General features: G+C 30.2%; 1 protein-coding gene across 2 annotated transcripts; it reads right to left on the bottom strand.

Annotated features, from left to right (window-relative positions):
• Positions 1-935: 935 nt before the first annotated feature.
• LOC18107718 (probable magnesium transporter NIPA9) lies at positions 936-8,396 on the bottom strand. Of its 2 annotated transcripts, none has more exons than XM_052448834.1 (9): positions 8,177-8,396; positions 7,685-7,783; positions 7,225-7,354; positions 6,746-6,834; positions 3,090-3,146; positions 2,898-2,968; positions 2,299-2,419; positions 1,839-1,987; positions 936-1,367 (listed from the first exon to the last, which is right to left on the bottom strand). In XM_052448834.1, exons 1-9 carry the CDS (start codon positions 8,285-8,287, stop codon positions 1,154-1,156), a joined length of 1,041 nt encoding a protein of 346 aa, XP_052304794.1. In that variant the 5' UTR covers positions 8,288-8,396; the 3' UTR covers positions 936-1,153. The 2 variants fall into 2 exon arrangements, with proteins under 2 accessions (XP_052304794.1, XP_024445728.1); XM_024589960.2 differs by having other exon boundaries at positions 2,910-2,968; positions 8,177-8,394.
• Between the last annotated feature and the right edge of the window lie 13,063 nt (positions 8,397-21,459).

Here is a 21,459-nt window from a genome sequence, read left to right as displayed (position 1 = left end):
TTTTGGCATGGTTTTTTCGGTTTGGCTCGGTTTTTTTCTATTTTTTTCAGTTTGGGTTCGGTTCGGTTTTTTCAGTTCTAGTCTTATAAAACCGAAACCGAACCAATTGATTTTTTCAAAATTTTAATCGGTTTAATCGATTTTTTTTCACGGTTCGGTTTTTTCAGTTATTTTTTTTTCTGGTTTTCTCAATTTTTTTGCTCACCCCTAATGTTAGGTACAATCTCAACTTAAAATATTCTTACACCAAAATAAAACAACCCTTATAATTCTTCTATTGGATTTGATATATAGTTATTTGATATATTTATGAAATCAAACCAAAATTTATACTTTTTTACTTAAAATATTCTTACACCAAAATAAAACAACCCTTATAATTCTTCTATTGGATTTGATATATAGTTATTTCTTCTATTGGATTTGATATATAGTTATTTGATATATTTATGAAATCAAACCAAAATTTATACTTTTTTAAAAGATAAATTTGAATGTGTATTACAAAACAAAATGAGATATTATAAAATAAAAATAAAATTTAATAATCTGATACTTTAAATAATATCTTTGATTTAAAACTTTTATTAAACATTTAGACTTGATTATAGACTTCAAAATTATAGATGAAAAAAACTTTAGAGCTTTTAAGATATAGCTTTCTTTCATGAAAAACTTGTCTTTAAAATTTTTTTGTATTTCCAAAAATTCTTCCCCTCTTATCTAAAAGACCTTCTCCTTATAGAAATTGTAAAGACTTAGTCATTCCTCAATGCCATATGATATATAATATTATTTTATTGGTTGATTTTATTTGAGATATTTATATCTCATCTCATGTAACTTTTCATTGGAAAAAAAAAATAAAAAAACCTATTTATTTTTCATTTTATTTATTTCATCTTCTGATGTAAAAATAAAATAAAAATAACACATGATAAATTTTGATTGGTAGAAAATTTTTATTTATGCAAAATGAATTAAAAAATCTCATGCCTTCAGGATAAAAAAAAAAAAAAAAAGCAATAATCAGATCATATGTACACCCCCACCCACAACAAGAGCAGGCATGAATAGCACTTAAGGACTGCACAAGTATGTTGACCAAAAACTGTCAAGGCATTGGCAAAAAACTTGCAAGCATTGTTTTTGTTCAAGCCTTCTCCTTGGACGGAGATGATATCAAATGATGCAATGTTGCTGCATGGATAACAGCAGTTGGGTTTGAATCCTTAAGTCGGAGAGATCCTGATCGACTTAGACTGAAATTTCGATCAACATTAATTCGTATGAAGCGACGCAATGGAAGATGCCGCAGCAGCCAAGTTGAACTAACAAGTAAAATCACACCTACTACGATAAACAGCCTGCAATACAGAAAACCTCAATGAAAGAGTATATTTATAGCAATAAGACAATATCTCAGATTTCCTAGCTGGGATCCCTATAAGCACGTTTGCTGTATGTGTAGGTTTTCTAAACGTACAAATTCTACAAAACGAGCCTTTGAAGGATACTTTAATATTGTACACTTTAATATTGTACACAGTTCAGCTAAGACACTAACACGGAATTGAATACTACCTTTGAGTTTTTAACCATCATTTTACGCTTAAAGGAGAAATTTCAATAACATGTAAATCAAAGTTTCTAAATCAGATGCCTGCAAAATTGTCTAAAATAAATGGTTTCCACATGCAATCTCTCGAGTAGGTCACCTTCACTGTGTTATAGCATCAAATTATATTGCTTTCAAGAAACCATGACTTGGCGCATCAAGCTCATATCAAGATACTTGAATTTAGAAGGGCAATGGTTTAAATAAAAACTTTGCTTACCATCCAAGTAGAAGTGAAAAACGAGCAGTGGGTGCTGAAGGCAACTGTTCTCCTAATGCAAGCATTCCAGCAAGTACACCAGTCACTATTGATGCCACGGCAGCACATGTAGACACCACAATTGCCCTTCCATGCTTTAGACCCTGAGTCTGTTCAGAAGGAAATCGTATATCAGTTTGACCTGTCAACTTTTTCTACACAATCAGATAGCTTCAATAGGAAGAGCGAAGTGGATCTGGCTCCACTCAAAGCAAAACCAATTGGAAAATCAACAAGACATGTGCATGCATGCGAGAAATGAAATCTTGTTTTTCCTGTTCTAAGATGAGTGAGAGGCAAGCAGAAATCCCATACAAATATGGACATCTAAAATATGAAAAACAAGTTTTATGCGGAGAAAAGGTCAAAAGAGATCAGATGGAGCCCTAGAGAGAACATCTAGATGCTGATTTGAAAATACCTGGTAATAAAATCCCGTTGCACTACAGCATATACTGATGGAGACGCATATAGGGACTAGCATCCTGGAGAAACCCTGCTCCAGGAAGACAAATCCCATCTTTGATATTACAGAAGCCATCCTGCATATGATGTGCAACTCAGCATTTAGGACCTGAAGCCTAGCTGAATAACAGCAGCAGTTCACAACTTTTTTTATGTCAGGACCAATACTTAATTTTGGTATAAATTTAATGGCACTTTAAGAAATAATATTTTAAGTATATTCATCAAGGAACAGTTTCTTGAAAGAAATAAACTGTCAATTCATGCATATAAATGATATATTGATTTTGCAGCAACTGTTACTATTCTGATTAAATGACAATGACACACTAAAATGATAACACTGGTAGGTGAAGCCTTCAGGCATAACACATGCATCCATCTAATAATATGAACTTCTGCACATTCAATGATGTAATCTAAGTCTGACAACATTATTTATGCAAACTGGCACATCAAAGTTCTGATAATTTTGAATTTGCTGAACATAAATCACTGTTATAAAAATAGAGGCAACACTGAAAAGCAACAAATTTATGAACAAAGATGGTGTACCAGGAATCATACCCAAACAAAATGCCAGATTCCAAACCATATATAATTTCTTCAACAACTTCATAGTCCATCTGCATTGAAAACAGTTTTCAACAGAAAGCAGAACAATGAGGGCTAGGGGGATGGTTGAGGAATCAAAATCAGAAACAAAAATACCTTACAAACAAGCAAGATAAACAAAGAAAATTTTACCATTTCATGTGCTCTTCTTTGATGTCTGTATACCCGAAGCCATCCGTTGAGGACTACCTATTTAAAAAAATCATATTTAGTTGCACATATCAAACCATACTGAGTAATCATCACATTGTCTCTGATGCACTCCCTCCAACCATGCAGATGTCCATAAAATATCTGATGAACTGAATCCCAACTAGAAAAATTACACAATGAGAGAACATAAATGAAGCACCAAAAAACTATAAATGGCAAATTATAGTCCCCACTAGAAGTTAGAAAGGAGAAATTTAAATGTATTTGTAGTCGAGAAGTGCAAAGAGTTAAGACATGAAACCGGACATGAAACCAAACGCTTCTATTATATTAGAGCATTGTGCTAAACCACAAACAAAATGCTCATAGGCTCACTACGCTTTTCTCTACTCTTTCTGCCTATTATACAAAAATAATACAGAACTCATCTTACTGCATAAATGGAGCAATCTACAAAAAAGAAGCCAGGTGACCTATTTATACTTCTTTCAATGAAATGCAAATGCAACCTTTCTAGGATTGGTTCTAGCTATGAAGCAATTGGTCAATGCCTTAGTCAAAGATGGATGTGACCTGGTTGGATAAACTTTCAGTTGCTTGGCTGGCTGAAGGCTCGCTTTAGATAGCAAATTCAGGTTTGCTTCTTCGATTATAGAGTCAGTTATTGACTCTTGACATGTGAAGCGAAACTCGTGATCACGTAGTCACGCAACCCACAATCAAGATTGAGATCTTATCCCGCAAAACCGAAAAAGATCTGATAGGAGTGTGACAAAATAAAAACATGTCCCAAGACACCAGCACTATTGGAATAAAGTCGCATGATGCCAGTTAATCTTTGATAAGTCAAATTCAATTCGTTCAAAAACCGAAGAATGCAAGAATCTCTCTCACACTAAAACTAAAAAGTTCAAAAGTATTATTCATCAAAGGTGCTGAAATTTAGACTTAACACGTGTTTAAATAGTTCTGAGAAATTAACCCTAATGGATCTACTCTTGTGGACTGAATTGACCCACTTACAAAAACTGATCCAAAACCTTTACTGGTAAGCTCAAACCCTAATCCAGACAAGCCTTGAATCTTAGCTAAAATCCAAAGTATTAATTAAGCTCAAACATAGAAATAATAATGGAAACAACAAGTCTGGATAGTAGCTTGTTGATGTTGCATATAATAGAAAGAAAAACAAAATAAAATATCTTAATTCTCTAGCTTAAATAACCCTTGGCCGATATCCACCTTCCTAGATACTCTAGGATCGCTTAGCCAACTTTTAAAGTCATTTAGATGCTAGAAAATCTTATATGAATAGGAATTTAATTGTTGAAGTCTTCTTTCCTTGTATATGAATAGGAATTTAATTGTTGAAGTCTTCTTTCCTTGTAGGACTAGGATTTTCCTTCAGAGCATGGAAAACAATCTTAGAAATTAATTCCCCTTGTAGTCGCCCATCATTTTCCTTTCTTAATTAGGAGAATCAAATCTTTAGCATTAAATAATCCTTCCAAGTCTAGGATTCAGATCTGACAGCCCATTTAATTTCCTTGCATGACTATGAAGCTTCCTTCTTTGTTGCTAAATATTCTCCTAAATAATAGGGACAATAATGAAAGAATTTCCCTTTCAATTTTAGAAGAATATTTTGTTGATCCTTACAAGAAAAGGATCTCAATATCTTAATTAGCCCAAGATAACTTTGAACCTCATATGACCCAAACCCATACTCATTAATATTAACCCAAATCAAACCTGATACAAGCTCCAACAAGCCTACTTTGCTGCCCAAATTAGACCCATACATAGGCTGACCTGATTTAGATGAATGAACCATCAAAGAGATTGGACCGAATTCATCATCATGCACAAACCAAGGCTGGCTAAAACAATCCCATCCCAAAACCCCACCCATCATGGTCGAATGGAACACAAGCTATATTCTAAGGAAAAACACAATATTGACTGACCTGATTTGGACGAATGAACCATCAAAGAGATTGGACCGAACTCATCATCATGCACAAACCAAGGCTGGCTAAAACTATCCCATCCCAAAACCCCACCCATCATGGTCGAATGGAATACAAGCTAAATTCTAAAGAAAAACACAATATTGGCTGAATGGCCTCCCCATCAAACCCAAGCGCAAAACTGAAGACCCGTCATGAGAAATCCATGGCCAAACCAAATCAGACCTGATACAAGGTCCCAACAAGCCTACTTTGCTGCCCAAATTAGACTCATACATGGGCTGACCTAATTTGGACGAATGAACCATCAAAGAGATTGGACCGAACTCATCATCATGCACAAACCAAGGCTGGCTAAAACTATCCCATCCCAAAAACCCACCCATCATGGTCGAATGGAATACAAGCTAAATTCCAAGGAAAAACACAATATTGGCCGAATGGCCTCCCCATCAAACCCAAGCGCAAAACTGAAGACCCATCATGAGAAATCCATGGCCAAACCATATCAACATGCCCCCCCCCCCCCCCCCACCCCCAACAATGACACACTCTTTCTGGCATACCATGTCACAATTAGGACTTTTGCAAATTGTTACTACAGAGTCCTCTAGTAAAAATTTCAGCCACTTGGACTTCCATGACAATTTGTTGCAACTCTTGACTTTCCTAGAAAACGTCGCTTTTACAAAATGTAGTAAAACTCTATTACAAAATGAAAATTTAGTTCCACATGCTCCATTCTTTCATGAAATATAGGATTATCTACCAAAACAAGTGTTGACTGATTGTGCAACATAATGGGATTGCATAATCAAAAAGTTGGAGATCTTTCAAAATTTGGATGCCAAAATTGTTTTAGTATGAAAAAGTGGTATTGGAGCAAGTGGAAAAGGACCACTTCTGGAGTTGACAAACAAGGATTGGGCATTATGGAAGATTTAATTAGTGCTGACTTTGCTAGTAAGGGACCAACATTCAGCATGGTGGAGATCACACTCATGTACCATTAAAGGAACTGATATGTTCACAGAAGGCCTCAACCATACCAAACTTTGCAGAGTTTCAATTGCCATTAGTGCAAGAACCGAGTCAATGTCAAGGGAAAGTGTTGATAATCAAAACCAACTCTACAAAGAGAAAAAACCAACTTCAACTATAAGCGGTTCTCTAGACTAAGCCATGCCAGCATACACAACCAACCATGAAGCTGAAAATTAACTAGTTCAAAGAGACCCCTTTCACTAAGAACTGTACAAAATATTCACATCCAGTGGTGCCTCAGAAATCAACATTAAGAAGTGACCATAAGTCTTGACCAACACTAGTACAAATAAGGATCTTTGGCTTGTTTGTGTGTGTTTCATATCTAAGTACTCTGTATATGTGATGGATGAGTATGTGCTATGTGTGTTATGGGTGAGAATTGGAGATATAGCCTAGTAAGTTTATGAGTAGACACAAGCCATGGGTACTCTTTGAGAGAAATTTTTCGGGTGTGGTCCTTGCCATCTTTTCATAGATTTTAAACTAGCTTAGATTCTAAAAGATAAAGAAAAGTTTTCTTATCTCTCAACTTTGCATACTCATATATGTCTACACAATAATTCAACAACAATGGCATATTAATGCTAATAAAGTTGGTGCACAGAATAAGGTACCTACAAACAAGAGGGCAACAAGGAACGCCAGCCAAGGTAATTGAAAAATAGATACAGAAGATGCCTCTTGCTCTTCACCTCCAGCACCAACTCCTGCAAATACAAAACAAACAGCAAGGCTTAGTTTGCCACATAAATAAGATGTTGGATCACAAAGTATATATGGATATCAAACAGTTTTGGAGAATTGAATTTTCATAACCAATTAATATATTTTTATGTCAATAGTTTAGCTCAATACAACAAAATTTATACTTATCAGATAATGAAAAACAAGGGTTAAAGGTAAGACCTATTCCAAATGAGACACCTTTTTGGAACATATATTCATCCACAGAAGGAATGCACAGCATAGTTAAAAACAAAAAATGTAATAATACACTCTTACTTTTGAGCCATAACTATCATGTCAACATTCTGAAATACGAGTATAACAATGAAATCAAAACCAATCTATGAAGCAACCAAGAAGAATTTACATACCTATTGTACCAATACCAGCCAAAGTGATTCCTATCCAATCAATGACATTCATGACTTCCTTTAGGTAAAAATGGGAAAAGACAGAAAGAATAGCAAGTCCACAACCAGAAACTGGTTGGATGACAGATACCTGACAGAAACAGTCAAGATCACTTTGATGAAGAGTACACAAATGACACAAAATAAATTGCATTAACCAAATAGAAGTTCACAAACAAATAAAAGAGCTCATTTTTTACTTGAGTTTGGTAGAAGAAGAGGGCAAACGAATTCTTCAGATCATTCTCAACAAGAAGACTCTCAGTCTCTTTCTTTTTTTCTTTGCATGTATATGTTGAAAATGCAGTCTCAAAGTTTATATTGTTAAAAAATGTCAACCTACTATTTTCTTTTCCAAAAAAAAATTCCAATCAAGCACAATAATCTAAAAGAAATCGGGAACACAAATGAATTCACTCACAGGAGCTTGAGATAACGCTCTCAACATCAACAATGCACCACATATATCGATAAGAAAGCCAATGATCCAAGCTTTATTAGCAGCATATGCCCTTATCACCTGAGAAGTTACACACATAAAATCAATAAAAATACGCAACAACCCACTTCCTTCACATGCATAGTTCGGTTGCACGGATTCTAATAAGCAGAGAATTGAGAGAAATCCCATAAACCCAGAATCAAAAACCGAAAGATTGACAATGGGAATCAAGAATCAAAGCAACATGCATGCACTTGTTAGCATAAAGATCAATTCTTGAAATTGAAACAATAACAGAATTCCAAATTCAGGGCTCGAATTCTTTCCACGATCTTGAAAATTAAAAAATAAATAATATATTGTATTGGTTGTTAAATTGTTGAGCAATACAAAAGTGATAAAATGAAACAAAAAGAAAACCAAAGGAGGCAGAGAAAAGAAAGAAAAAGAAAGTGGGTAAAAGATGCATGCCTTTAGTTTGAAAGAGAGGGGAGGCAGAATGAGAGTGCCCTTCTTTTGAAGAACTTTGCCGATGTTATTACCGGCGGTGGCTGCCAACGTTAAACAGATCGATTCCCACATTTCTTTTGCTCTCTCTCTCTCTGTAAAATTCTGAAAGGCAGGGAAGCTGAAAGATCTCTTCTTTAGCTGTTTTAAGGTGGTGCTGTCTAATAAATATTTGTTTTTCCTTTCCTTTTATGGTGGCATTGAATTTTGATTTGTTTCGTTGTTTTCTTTACTTAACCTGCTGTTATTTGTCTAGAAATGATTGTGGTAGTGGTAAATATTTTGTTTGAAATTATGGCAGTGGTGGTAATTTAAAATATTTTTTATTATTAAAAGAAATTATTATTAAAAAGTTATTTTTTATATTAGTATATTAAAATAATTTAAAAATATATAAAAAATTATTTTAAATAAAAAAGAAATTTTTAAATTTAAAAAAACATAGTGCAATGTTGCAAACACATTTCACTGTTATCAAACCTAGCGGATCAACCTGTCATTCAGCTGACCATTCAACCTGATATATTACTTGATTTTAGTTTCATCTCAAAATAATTAATTTCATAAATTCTATTCCATCTTTTTAATTTAGATTAAACAATGCTGCCTCTCCATCCAGGAATTGCCGGGTGTTTGCATAATGCACATAATTTTTAATAACTTGGGATGCAATTCGATGAAATTAACTTTTAAAATATGTTAAGAGGTTAAAATGAGGTTTTCCTAAAATAAATAAATGCTACACCTTTCGTTTCATTTTTTGGATAGTGGCACGCAGGGAGTTAATTATTTTTATAAAATATATTAAAAAATTTAAAATTAAAAAATATTAGGTTTATTTATAAAAAAAGATTAAAGAGTCTACTTCAGATCCAATAATAATATTAATAATATTAATAATAATATATAACTTATTTAGTCAAGTTTATATATTTTTTAATCTATCAAAAACAATTATGGTTTTTTTTTCATAGTAATAATATTTTTTTTCAAATATATTAATGATAATAATAATAATAATTTTTAAGTTTACCCTTCAAATCAAATTTATGGTTGTTTTTCAATATTAATTTTTTAAAAAATTTATTAATTGTTATATTAATAATATTAGTTATAATATAAATAATATTATTTTTAATATTAATAATATTATTAAAATTAACCAAGTTTAAGTAGATTTGCCTGCAACACCAGATCCAAGAGCTTTGGACCCCTCATAAATGACAGACACAAGTTTACCCCTTAAAAATCAAATCTATGTTTTTTCAATAATAATAAAATTTATTTCAAATTTAATAATATCAATGAATTTAATAATATTTATGATATTAATAATAATATTAAACCTATCTGGCCTATGTTTTTCTAGTTTTAATCCCTTCAAATAAAACTTATTGTTTTTCTTTGATAGTAATAATATTTTTCTTCAAATTTAATAATAATAATAATTTTACCTTTCAAATCAAATCTACGGTTGTTTTTCAAAATTAATGATATATATTTTTAAAAAATTTGAATTATGATATTAATAATATTAATTATAATACAAATAATAATATTTTTAATATTGACAATATTAATTATAATAAAAATAACAATATTTCCAAGACAAATAATAATAATTTTAATATTAATAATAATAATATTAAACTTACCCAAGTTTAAGTGGGTCTGGTTGTGACACCAGGTTCAAGAGTTTTGGACCCCTTTTAAATATCAGACCCAAAAATCTTGGGTCTAGTTGCAATCTGAATCCATTAGAATTAGATAAAAATGCAAGATCCAATAACATTGGGTCCTGACGCAGACCCATTAGCCTAGGGTCAGGACGTCTGACCCAATTATCTTGGGTCAGGTAGGGCCACATGATCTAAAGGACTTGCTTTCCTACCACTACCAAGCAACTTGGGTCTGGCATACCGTTCCAAACCCTAGAAACTTGGGTGTGAAATGACATGTTAGACCAAAATTAATAATAATAATTAATTTTACCCTTCAAATCAAATCAATATTTTTTTATAGTAATAAATTTTATTTCAAATTTAATAATATTTATGATATTTATGATATTAATAATAATATTAAACTTATGTGCCCTAAGTTTATATAGTTTTTAATCCCTTTAAATAAAACCTATTGTTTTTCTTTGATAGTAATAATATTTTTTTAAAAATTTATTAATGATGATGATAATAATGATAATAATAATAATAATAATAATAATAATAATTTTATCTTCAAATCAAATTTATGTTTGTTCTTTAAAATTAATGATATATTTTTAAAATTTCTTAATTATGATATTAATAATATTAATTATAATAAAATTTATAATACAAATAATAATATTTTTAATATTGACAATATTAAGTATAATAAAATAACAATATTTCTAAGACAAATAATAATATTTTTCATATTAATAATATTAATAATACAAATACAAATAAGAAAATTTATAATACAAATAATAATATTTTTAATATTAACAATATTAATTATAATAAAAATAATAATATTTATAATACAAATAATAATATTACTAATAATAAAATTAAAAATATTTTTAATACAAATAATAATATTTTAATAATAATAATAATAAACTTACCTAAGTTTAAGTGAGCCTGGCTGCAATATTAGGTCCAAGAGCTTTGAGCTCCTTTTAAATTATAGACCCAAAAATCTTGGGTCTAGCTACAATCTGAACTCATTAGAGTTGAGAGAGGATGCAAGATCGGAAAGCATTGGGACCTGACGCGAACCTATTAGCATAGGGTCTAGACATCTGACCCAACTATCATGGGTCAGGTAGGGCTGCATAACCTAAGGGACTTGTTCCCCTGCCACTTCCAAGTAACTTGGGTATGATATGCCTTTCCAGACCGCATGTTAGACCCAAGTTAATGATGATAATAATAATAATAATAATAATTGATTTTACTTTTAAAATCAAATCTATATTTTTTCGATAGTAATAATATTTATTTTAATTTTAATAATATTTAACTTGTCTACCAAAGTTTTTATATTTTTTAATCTTCTTAAAAACAATTTATGGTTTTTCTTCGATTGTAATAATAAGTTTTTAAAATTTACTAATGATAATAACAATAACAATAATAGTAATAATAATTCTTAATTTTATCCTTCAAATCAAATCTATTATTGTTTTTCAATATTAATAATATTTTTACAAATTTATTCAATATTATATTAATAATATTATAATAATAAAAATAATAATATTTAAAATAAAAAAAATTTCAATTGTAATAATATTTATTTTAATGTTAATAATATTAATGAATTTAATAATATTTAACTTGTCTGTCCAAGTTCTTATATTTTTTTAATCTTCTAAAAAAATTATGGTTTTTCTTCAATGGTAATAATAATTCTTTTTTAAATTTATTAATACTAATAACAATAACAATAACAACAACAACAATAATAATAATTTTTAATTTTACCCTTCAAATCAAATCTATTATTGTTCTTCTAAAAATAATTTAATTTTTTTCTTCGATGGTAATAATAAGTTTTTAAAATTTACTAATGATAATAACAATAATAATAATAGTAATAATAATTCTTAATTTTACCATTCAAATCAAATCTATTGTTGTTTTTCAATATTAATAATATTTTTTACAAATTTATTAATTATTATATTAATAATATTAATTACAATCAGAATAATAATATTTATTTTAATTTTAATAAATTTAATAATATTTATAATATTAATAATAATATTTAACTTGTCTGCCCAAGTTTTTATATTCTAAAAAAAATTATGATTTTTCTTTTATGGTAATAATAATGTTTTTAAAAATTTTCTAATAATAATAATAATAATTATTATTATTATTCTTAATTTTACCTTTCAAATCAAATCTATTATTATTTTTCAATATTAATAATATTGTTTTACAAATTTATTAATTATTATAATAATATTAATATTTATTATAATCAAAATAATAATATTTATAGTAAAAATCATGGTATTTTTAATATTAATAATATTAATTATAATGAAAATCATAATATTTATAAAAGAAATAATAATATTTTTAATATTAATACTTTTAATTATAATAAAATTAATAATATTTATAATACAAAGAATGATATCTATCATTTTAATAATAAAATTAAACTTGTCTGGCTCAAGTTTTTATAGTAATATTTTTTTAAAAAAAATTATTAACGACAACGACAACGATAACAATAATAATAATAATTGTTATGATATTTTTTTTCATTTTTCTTCTCTGTAGGGTTTGCAGACCCAGCTGCACGGGCCTGCAACCTTTAAGGGGTTTGTAGACCCTAGACGTGGGTTAGAAGAGATTCAGGCATGCGGGTCTGCTTTGAACGTGCGATTCTGCAAATCTAGCGCATGGGTTTGCAGACCCCAGACGTGCGGTTCTGCAGACCCGCTCGTATGGGTCTACGCCCAACACGTTGGGGCTGCCATGCGCTGTGACACGACCAAAAGATTGATGTCTTCTCCCAAGTGTAGGAGTGTCGAAGTAATAAATAACCCGGCAAGACCGGGGTCGAACCACAGGGAGGTTAACTATATAAATAATAATAATAATAATAAGTTGAAGAGAACTTTGAGATGTGATATTGATATAAGGATTAAACAATGATAAAAACAATTGTCAAGGTTAGAGGATCTACTAATGGTATTTCAAACAAGTATAGTATAAACTCTTATTACTCAACTGGAAACCACACACAAAGGAGGTTCCAATCGGATTATAAATTGTTAACATGATTACATTAGTTATCTTATTCGAGTAATGCTAATACTTGTAAATGTTGTCAGGTATTCATGATTATAACTTATGTTAACAACAAATCAAGTTACTTTCATAGCATAGGTGTTAGTTATACCATACAGTTTGGACTATGAAAGTGCCAAGTATTTGTTGTACCAATGTTACACAACATAAATCTAGATTAACCATTTAACAAGCAAAACATTAAGAGTGAATAAGATAACAAATACAAAACATGTTAGGATCAAACATTAAAGTCTATGTTGAGTTTATACTATACTTATTCTTACATCATTAGTGTAACCTTTTCACCTTGACATAATAAACTTAGCTAAACATAATGAAAGAGAGAAACATAAATAAATAAGATAGGAACATAAATGAGATATAAGTTAACTAAGTAAAGGAAATGAAATGAAAAGCATAAACAAGAGATTAATATAAACAAAACTTAAGCATTACAAAAATATAAAGAGAGAGCAAGAACATGATCTTGATCTGAAAACCAAGATACCTAAATGCATGGCAAATGCCTCTTTTTATAGGCCAAAATTCAGAATTATTGATTTGATGACTAATTGTTGAGTGGGTGGCCACATCTTGACTTGGTGATAATCCTTATCTTCTTGTCTGCTAAAAATGTCATTTCTAACATCAGAATTTGAATAGAGTTTTGTCATGAAAGTTCTAGAAAATTGTCTCAGCTTTCCAACAGAAAAAGAATCGGTGCATTTGGATTTCTAGAACTCGAGATATAGGTTGAACACTGAACAGTATCTAGGCTGCAGGACAGATTCCGACTTCTCCGTTGTTGCTAATATTTGGACTTCCAAATAGCAGAATTGAGTCTTTCACTCCTTATGAATGTTTTAGGCCTATGTCTTAGCTTTCTAGCCATATAAACCAAATTAAAATCTAAGATCTACAGCTTCAGATATGACCCAATGACTAAACAATGTTCCAGTTTTGACTAAACCAGCATCTCTTTTCTAAGCTTAACCCTCTCTTTGTCTTCTCAATTTCAGTAGTTAAACTCATCAATCAATCATTTGATTTATGTGATAGGCCTGCATTTAAGATGAACATTTACCATAAATTAAAAGCATCTTATAGTATCAGGCTTGTTATTATAAAACATGCTTTAGTTAAGGAGTTATTGATACTTCAAGTGCAAAATGATGATATAAAACCTTGATAAAAATGCACTTTTAAGTACTAATCATGCTGGCTAGAGACTTGCTCGCCTGGGTCTGTAGCCAGGCATGCAGGTTTGGCCCTAGCGCCAAGGGCATGACAGCCCTAGCGACAGGTGTCTGCAGCCCCACCAAAATTTGCACTAACCGTTTTCTCTCAAACCATCACTTCCATGCTCAATGCATCCCATTGAAAAGATAACCTCACCCTCCCCCTGCAGTCTTTGCAATTTTCTGTAGCAAGGGCAGCTCTGTCATTACATTGCTCTAATCTACAGTGTTTTATGTCTAGGTAAATAGTAACATGGACACTTAACTCTTTTAGTATATTGTATAATAATTAGGGATTTGGTGAGGCTTGAGATCATATAAACCGGAAATCAATTAAAATGGGTTTGTTATTGACTTCCTATACAAAATAGATTATAAAATAGGAAAAACTACTTAGAGCCCCTTTAAGAACTCGACGATTTAAGATTTTTTAGGAGCTTTTGTTGATTTTGAACCAAAGCCATTGAAAAGGGCTTTATTATAATTATATTATATTATTTACATTAACAAAAATCTAAAAAATTAGACATTCATGGTGGATTATGAGGTGGTACACTATGAATTCACACAATGTTTTTTTTTTATCGTTTTTTTTATTTTTTTTCTTTTCAATTTTTCTTTTCAATTTTATGTTTATTGAAATTTAGTATTGATAATATATTTTTATTTATCTTTTATGTGGTTATCATAGTTTTAAAAAAATCATGGCATTGAATTGATGTTTGATTTTGTTATTTGCAAAAAATTAAAAATAAAGGAACCAAAATTGAAACAAGGAAAAAATGATAAGTATTTTATTCTTAAGAAATTAAGGTGTCTAACTTTAGTTTCTTTTCTTTTTTCTTTCCTTTTCCTTTCAATTGTTACACCGTGATGTCGAAACTGGTGGGGAAAAGCATGTACCGCAAAACATTTAGAGTTGCCACCTAGTAATTAGAAGGAACTCAAAAACCTAAAAATTAGCATTGTATCCTTCTATTCAAATAAGAGGTTGGTTATGCCTAAAAGAAGAATGTTGTCACTCTTACCGCATACTTTCTTACGAATGGTTAGCTTTACTATGTGTTTTCTTCTAAATTTATTTTTTGATTGCCCTTAATTATCCTAATTATTTTTAGTTTATTTTTTATTATTTGGGAAAAAAATAACGTCAGTCCCTAAAAATAGAAGACTCGTCGATTTGGTTCTAAAAAAAATCAAATCTTGACATCAATCCTTTTTAAAAGTAGATTTGTTGTTTTGGTTATTCATGAAAAATTTAACAATTGGTCCTCTAAAAAAGACATTGTCTTTCACCTTATATATATATATATATATATATATAAAAGACTTGTCAATTAAGTCATTTTTAAAATGGATATTAAAACTTATAAATGAGAACGTCATATCCTCACATTAAGATTATCAACGTTCAAAAACTAAACACACAATAATAAGTTTTCATACTTGGCCATGCTAAAATAAAAAATGAAATCAATAACTTTTGTATTGTCCTCTTTTACTTTGTTCTAAATCCATTCTTCGAGAAAATGTCCATACAATACCCACATGCTCCAATATATTATAACATTAATTAACCAATAATCTTCTCACAACTACATAAACATCCTCATTATCATCAAATAAAACAAAGAATATCATAACACTGCACCTATATATAGAAACAAACTCATCATCCTCAATCAAACCCATATCAATATAACTTACCACAAAACAATCCAAAATCACATACACAACTAATGTTTAGTCCCAAGAATAAATAATTTATCAAAAAAAATAAATTAGCAATAGAGTTCAACCTTCCAAGGTGGTTATGGTTGTCTAGGGACTGCTAGAACATGTCAAGACAATCAGAACAGTAATGACATGTTGATGTTGTTGTGGAGTACTGTTGTTGTTTCTTCTGCAACTTCCAACTTGATTATGAGTGTCGAAACGATACAGTTTGGAGTTGGGATCTTTAGAAAAGTTTTAGATCTCCTTCTAAAATTCACAACACATCTAAGTTTGCTTTTCTATGGCTTTCATAACTCCAAATAGAGGTTGAAAACTGAAACAGGTTTGGGCTATAATGACCTTCTAAACATATTTTGACCCTTTTTTCCTGTTATTTTCTAGGATTCCAAACAACAAAAATGGATTTTTATCACTTTATAAAAGTTGTAGGTGTATGTCTTAACTTTCCATCAACTTAAAGAATACCTGAAACTGAGATGCTAGGCTTCTATTATGAATTAAAAACCAAATAGTGTTTTGGTTCGTGTAGAGTTTTCAGACTGTTTTGTGGGGGGTCTGCAACTGGGGTTTTCTAGGCTATTCTTTGATGGATGCAAACAGATTTTTCTAGGATTGAAGGTGGTTATTGGGATGGTGTTTTAGTTGTTGAAATTGGTCTGGTTTGAGGGATGGAAAATGAATAAGAGTGGTGTGGAAATCTCAGTCCCTTTTGGTATAGGTGGAAAGATCGTCCTCAAATGGTGTAAGGATGGCTTTCTTGTTGCCCATCGGCTCTAGTAGAAAGGCCTTCTTTTTGTCATGTTCTCTTGCTCTTTTAAAGATATTTTTTATGTGATAGCTGCTGTCATAATCTTGTGGCTTGCGTGATTGCTGTTATTTTTATCTTCTTGTAACTTTCCTCTCTTTTTGTAACATGATTTAAATCTTTTACTTTCATTTCTTCTTTCCATTTATGTGCTATAATTTCTGTTGTCATTTAATTCTTGGAATCATCAGTAATTTTATGATTGCCCAATCTAGAGTTGTGGATGACACTTCTGCTCTACCAAAGAACATGTACAAGACAACGACTTGTGCTTATGATTTTCTCTATAACATATTTAAATACTTCTTGTTCAATGCATTTCTTCCCTAAATTATTTCTTTTTCTTCCCTGAATACTCGTAATTATGTTCAATGATTTTTATAAGGTTAAAATGCAATATTCATAGATATGATATCAAGTTTATGATATTTGTGCCTTTATCCCTGTTGTCTTAATTGTCTATAATTGTCTCATTTGCTACCAAGACCTTCTACATGCCTTTAGGCTAAGGTCTTTTCTTATTTATAAGAATAAAACATGATTATGATCATGGGATTTTGCTTTGATTTTGGGCTTATTTAATGGTGAAAACTAACGATAAAGATAGCTTGAGAAAAACCAGAAATCAACATTTTTTTGCTTTAAACAACATCTTTTTTTCTTCTCTCTAATTAGAATTAGGTTTTCTAATTAAAATGATGCCCATCTTTTATCTTAGTATCTTAATCACACTCTTGATCGAATTAAAACAAACCCCTTGATTTCTCTATTGTCTTTATTTTAGTACGCAATTTTTAGATTTTTATTTTAAAGTTGATTTGGTGCCTAATTTCAAATTTTTTCCTCAATTAAACTCTCAATTGATCTTCTAACTTGGCTATTTGTTTCAACTCATCCTTGAACTTTCAATCTTTTTTAATTTAGCCAAATTAAATCAGATTAAGCTCTTTTCTCAATTTTTCTTCAATTCAACCCTTAATTATTACCCAAAATTTCTCAAACTCAATTTTTTTTATATGATATTCAATTATTGGTTTGATTTCCACTTTTAAATATTTTTTGTCTTTTAAAATTTTATATATATGATTATTTCTAACCACACAAAAACTAATAAAAATGACCAAAATAATTAAAATTGACTAAATTTATAGAAACGATATTTTTTTTTTTAATTTTAAAGCATATAAAAATGAGGGTCAAAATTGAGTTATAATAATTGCCCTATCTTCTTTAAAATGCTTACGGTACAAGATCTTATTAAAGACTTTGTGTAGCAAGCTTATAAAGAAAAATGATGTTTCAAAATAGGTTTACTCAACTTTTTCATGAAAAGTCTTGGAATGGTTTAATTCAAAGATCCTTCCAAAAGTAAGACCCAACACTTTCTAAAATTATATGTTTGAAAAGAACGAGATTTGACACCCTTTAGTTTAACAGAAAGATCGAACACGCTCGAAAATCATATTATTAGAAGGAAAGGGATCCAACACCTTTAAATTCTAAAAGAGAGATACAACACCCTAAAAAATCATATATGTATGGAATGAAAGGGATTTGACACCCTTACATTCAACATAAGGATCCAACACCCTAAAAATCACATGATTTTAAATTCTTCAAGACGATCTCATTGTAATGAATGACCCACTTAAGATGGTCTCATTTAGTGGGGTAATCGAGAGATGTTCTCATTGCATGATTAAGTCTAAAACTTCCTAATGACAAGATTGGCTTTTTTTTCCTGATCGCAGGGTTAAAATTAATACTTCTTAATGTAGGATTTGAAAATGAAGATCCCTGAAAACAAGATTGGGTTTTTCTTTCCTAATGGTAAGGTTAGATTTCCTGATTGTAGAATTGAAACTACAAACTCGTGGTGACAAGGTTATAATTAGAGTTATCCCTGAAAATGATAACTTCTTTGTTGATTTAGATTCACCAGAGCCTTGTTGGACTCCATTACGGATTTTTCCTATAAATCTTTGCTAAATATTGTGCAATGCTTTGGGGTTAAATGACATGCATGCATCCTTACTTGGTTTGAAATATGGGTTAATCTTTTTCTTTGCAATCTTTTTCTGGCTTAATGGATGAAGTTTGTAATTTTCGAGACAAGTCTTTTTAGTCACTCGACTCTTCAGCCCACTTGAGTTTTGCCCGTGTAATTAATTTAAACACTGCCACTTGGTCATGCAGCCTAGACCTTATGCCATATATTAATAACTGACCTTGTGACATCTTCTTTATATTTCTCGTTCACGAATTGATATTCATTAGGTGGGGGTTTCTTATTCCAATAGTGTTAGTGCCTTGAGACAGGTTTTCATTGCGTCATACTCCTATCAAACCTGTTTCTTGGCTTTTCAGGAGCTATATCATTTTCATTGTGGGTTGCTTAACCACGTGATCAAGAGTTCGCATAATAACTTTTTAGTAAGCAACCATAAGATGCATCAATGTACTATTTGCTAAGAATTTTGCAAGACAATTACTATTTTTTGTAAATTATTTCTCTTGTCTTGGGAGCAGATTGTAAATTTTAAAAATCATATTCTTTCAAATGTAATTGTTGAAAAAAAATTCATTAAAATGTAATTTTGAAAGTATTTTTATGAAGATGAAACCTTTTTTTTTTTTTATCAAGAACCCAAAACATATCATTCAATGCTAGAATGCACTTTGGATGTTTCTATTGGTATATAGGCAAGAGTTAAATGGCCTTGGAAAAAATATGATCTAGATCATATGAAGTTTTACTGAATTCATGATAAATTTGGCAAGAAAAGGTTCCAAAAGTAATTTTTAGCTTTCACATTGGAAAATACCTTGCATATGTTGCATTAAGCTTGTCTATTTATTGGTAAAGACTAGATGATTTAATGATATGAAAATGACTTGTGGTGCACATTCAGGTCATATTTTTTCTTTTCTTTATAAAGGTTAACACCTTTCAATGCAAACAAGCCTTTTTTTTTTTTTTTTATCAGAAACAACTTTTGAAGCCATGTAATATACTATGACTCATAGTTATGAAAGAATGGACAATCATAATGCTCAAATGGTGTTTTTGGGTCAAGAGATGTAGGATCACTTATTTCTCACCTTTAAGGCTTGTTGCCTAAATTTTAACTGTTTGATGACCAATGTCATCATGATCTTAATTGAGGACACGAGTGATTGATAACCAAGATATGCCTTATGATGTTTTATAAAGAAGTAAAGGGTGGTTTTTTTGGAAAAGACCTTGTGATGTCTCTCAAGGTGTTCTGATTTTGCTGAGAAAGCATTGAAAGTTGGTAGCTTTCTTTAACATGTGTTGAGGTATACTATTTTGTTTTTGTGAAAAAGGCTTCTAAGAGTCTGCCACTTGTTTTAGCATTATGATAATAATGAGTAGAATTCTCAAAAATCATGACCCGCTTTTGAAGAGTTTTATGCATTATTTGAGATCATTGCTTATCCTTTCTAAAAAATTTTTATTTATTTATTAAAAAGAACTTTTAAAGGCATATGGCATAGGTTATGGTTATAGGCTATGAAAAGAAAGAGTTTATTAAGCTCAAAAGATATTTAAAGGGTTTAGACAACCCAAGATCACTTTAGAATACTTTTGAACTTGTCAATCTTGCTGCATGAGTGTTCTTCTTTGAGAATTTATCTTGATGACTTATTTTTTTAGCTTCTTCTTTACCATAACTTTTTATCTTTTGTATGCCTTTTCAGCATCTTACTTTACATGTTTTTCTGAATTGCAACTGCTTTTGAGATTTTTAGAAATTTATTTATCTTTAGTGATTCCATTTGTTTGTATTATGGGGTGTAATCCTAGTCACGATCTGAGAACAAACTTTTTATGCTAAAAAAGAAACTAGAAAGGGATATATATTAGTTATGATTGGGAAGGAAAAAAAGGTTTTTTTTCATTTCAAATGCGAACTATTTGTAATGATTGTCATAACCCGATTTTTACCTACTTTTTTGAAAAATCCATAAATGTAGCAAAAAATAAAAAACAAAAAAAATCTAAAAAATAGATTTTTGATGTATTTGCATTGTTTTTGGCATTTTCAACATCTTTTCGAAATAGTTAAAAATCCAAAAAATTATTTTCAACACGTTCGATTTTTAACCCGTTCATTTCAAAACCATCAATTTCTTTTTCTCATCGAGTCGATATTAACATTGTCTTTAAAAAAAAATAATAAAAAACTAAATAAGGCGACCAAAAAAGCAAAAAAAAAGAAAGAAATGATATACTAAAGTGATTTTAAATGGCATGGTCACCAAGTTTGATCAAAGACCATGCAATTAAAAAAAATATTTTGCTTAAAAATAATAAGAAAATTCAACGCACAAAGAGAGTTGAATTTTAGAAGATCATTAACAAAAAAAAAAAAAAGAGAATTAGTTATTGAAGAGAAAAATATAAACGAAAAAAAAAGTGACACCTCACATACACAACAATCCCGTGATCTCACTCACCCGCACTCTTTGAAGAGAAGAACAAAAACGTGACCCACACACTACTTTTCCCGAAAAAAAATAGCAAAGCAAAGGACACTCCTGCTTTCCAAAAAAAAAAAATCATCCTTTTATCTTATTAAACACCAGAACATAAACCACCATATTATCATCTATTGTCCACGGCAGATTAAGGACCTTCAA

Source organism: Populus trichocarpa, chromosome 18 (genome assembly GCF_000002775.5).
Source record: "Populus trichocarpa isolate Nisqually-1 chromosome 18, P.trichocarpa_v4.1, whole genome shotgun sequence".
NCBI classification, from domain to species: Eukaryota; Viridiplantae; Streptophyta; class Magnoliopsida; order Malpighiales; family Salicaceae; genus Populus; species Populus trichocarpa.
Note: the sequence above shows the minus strand (reverse complement) of the source record. Positions and strands in the feature narration are given on the sequence as shown.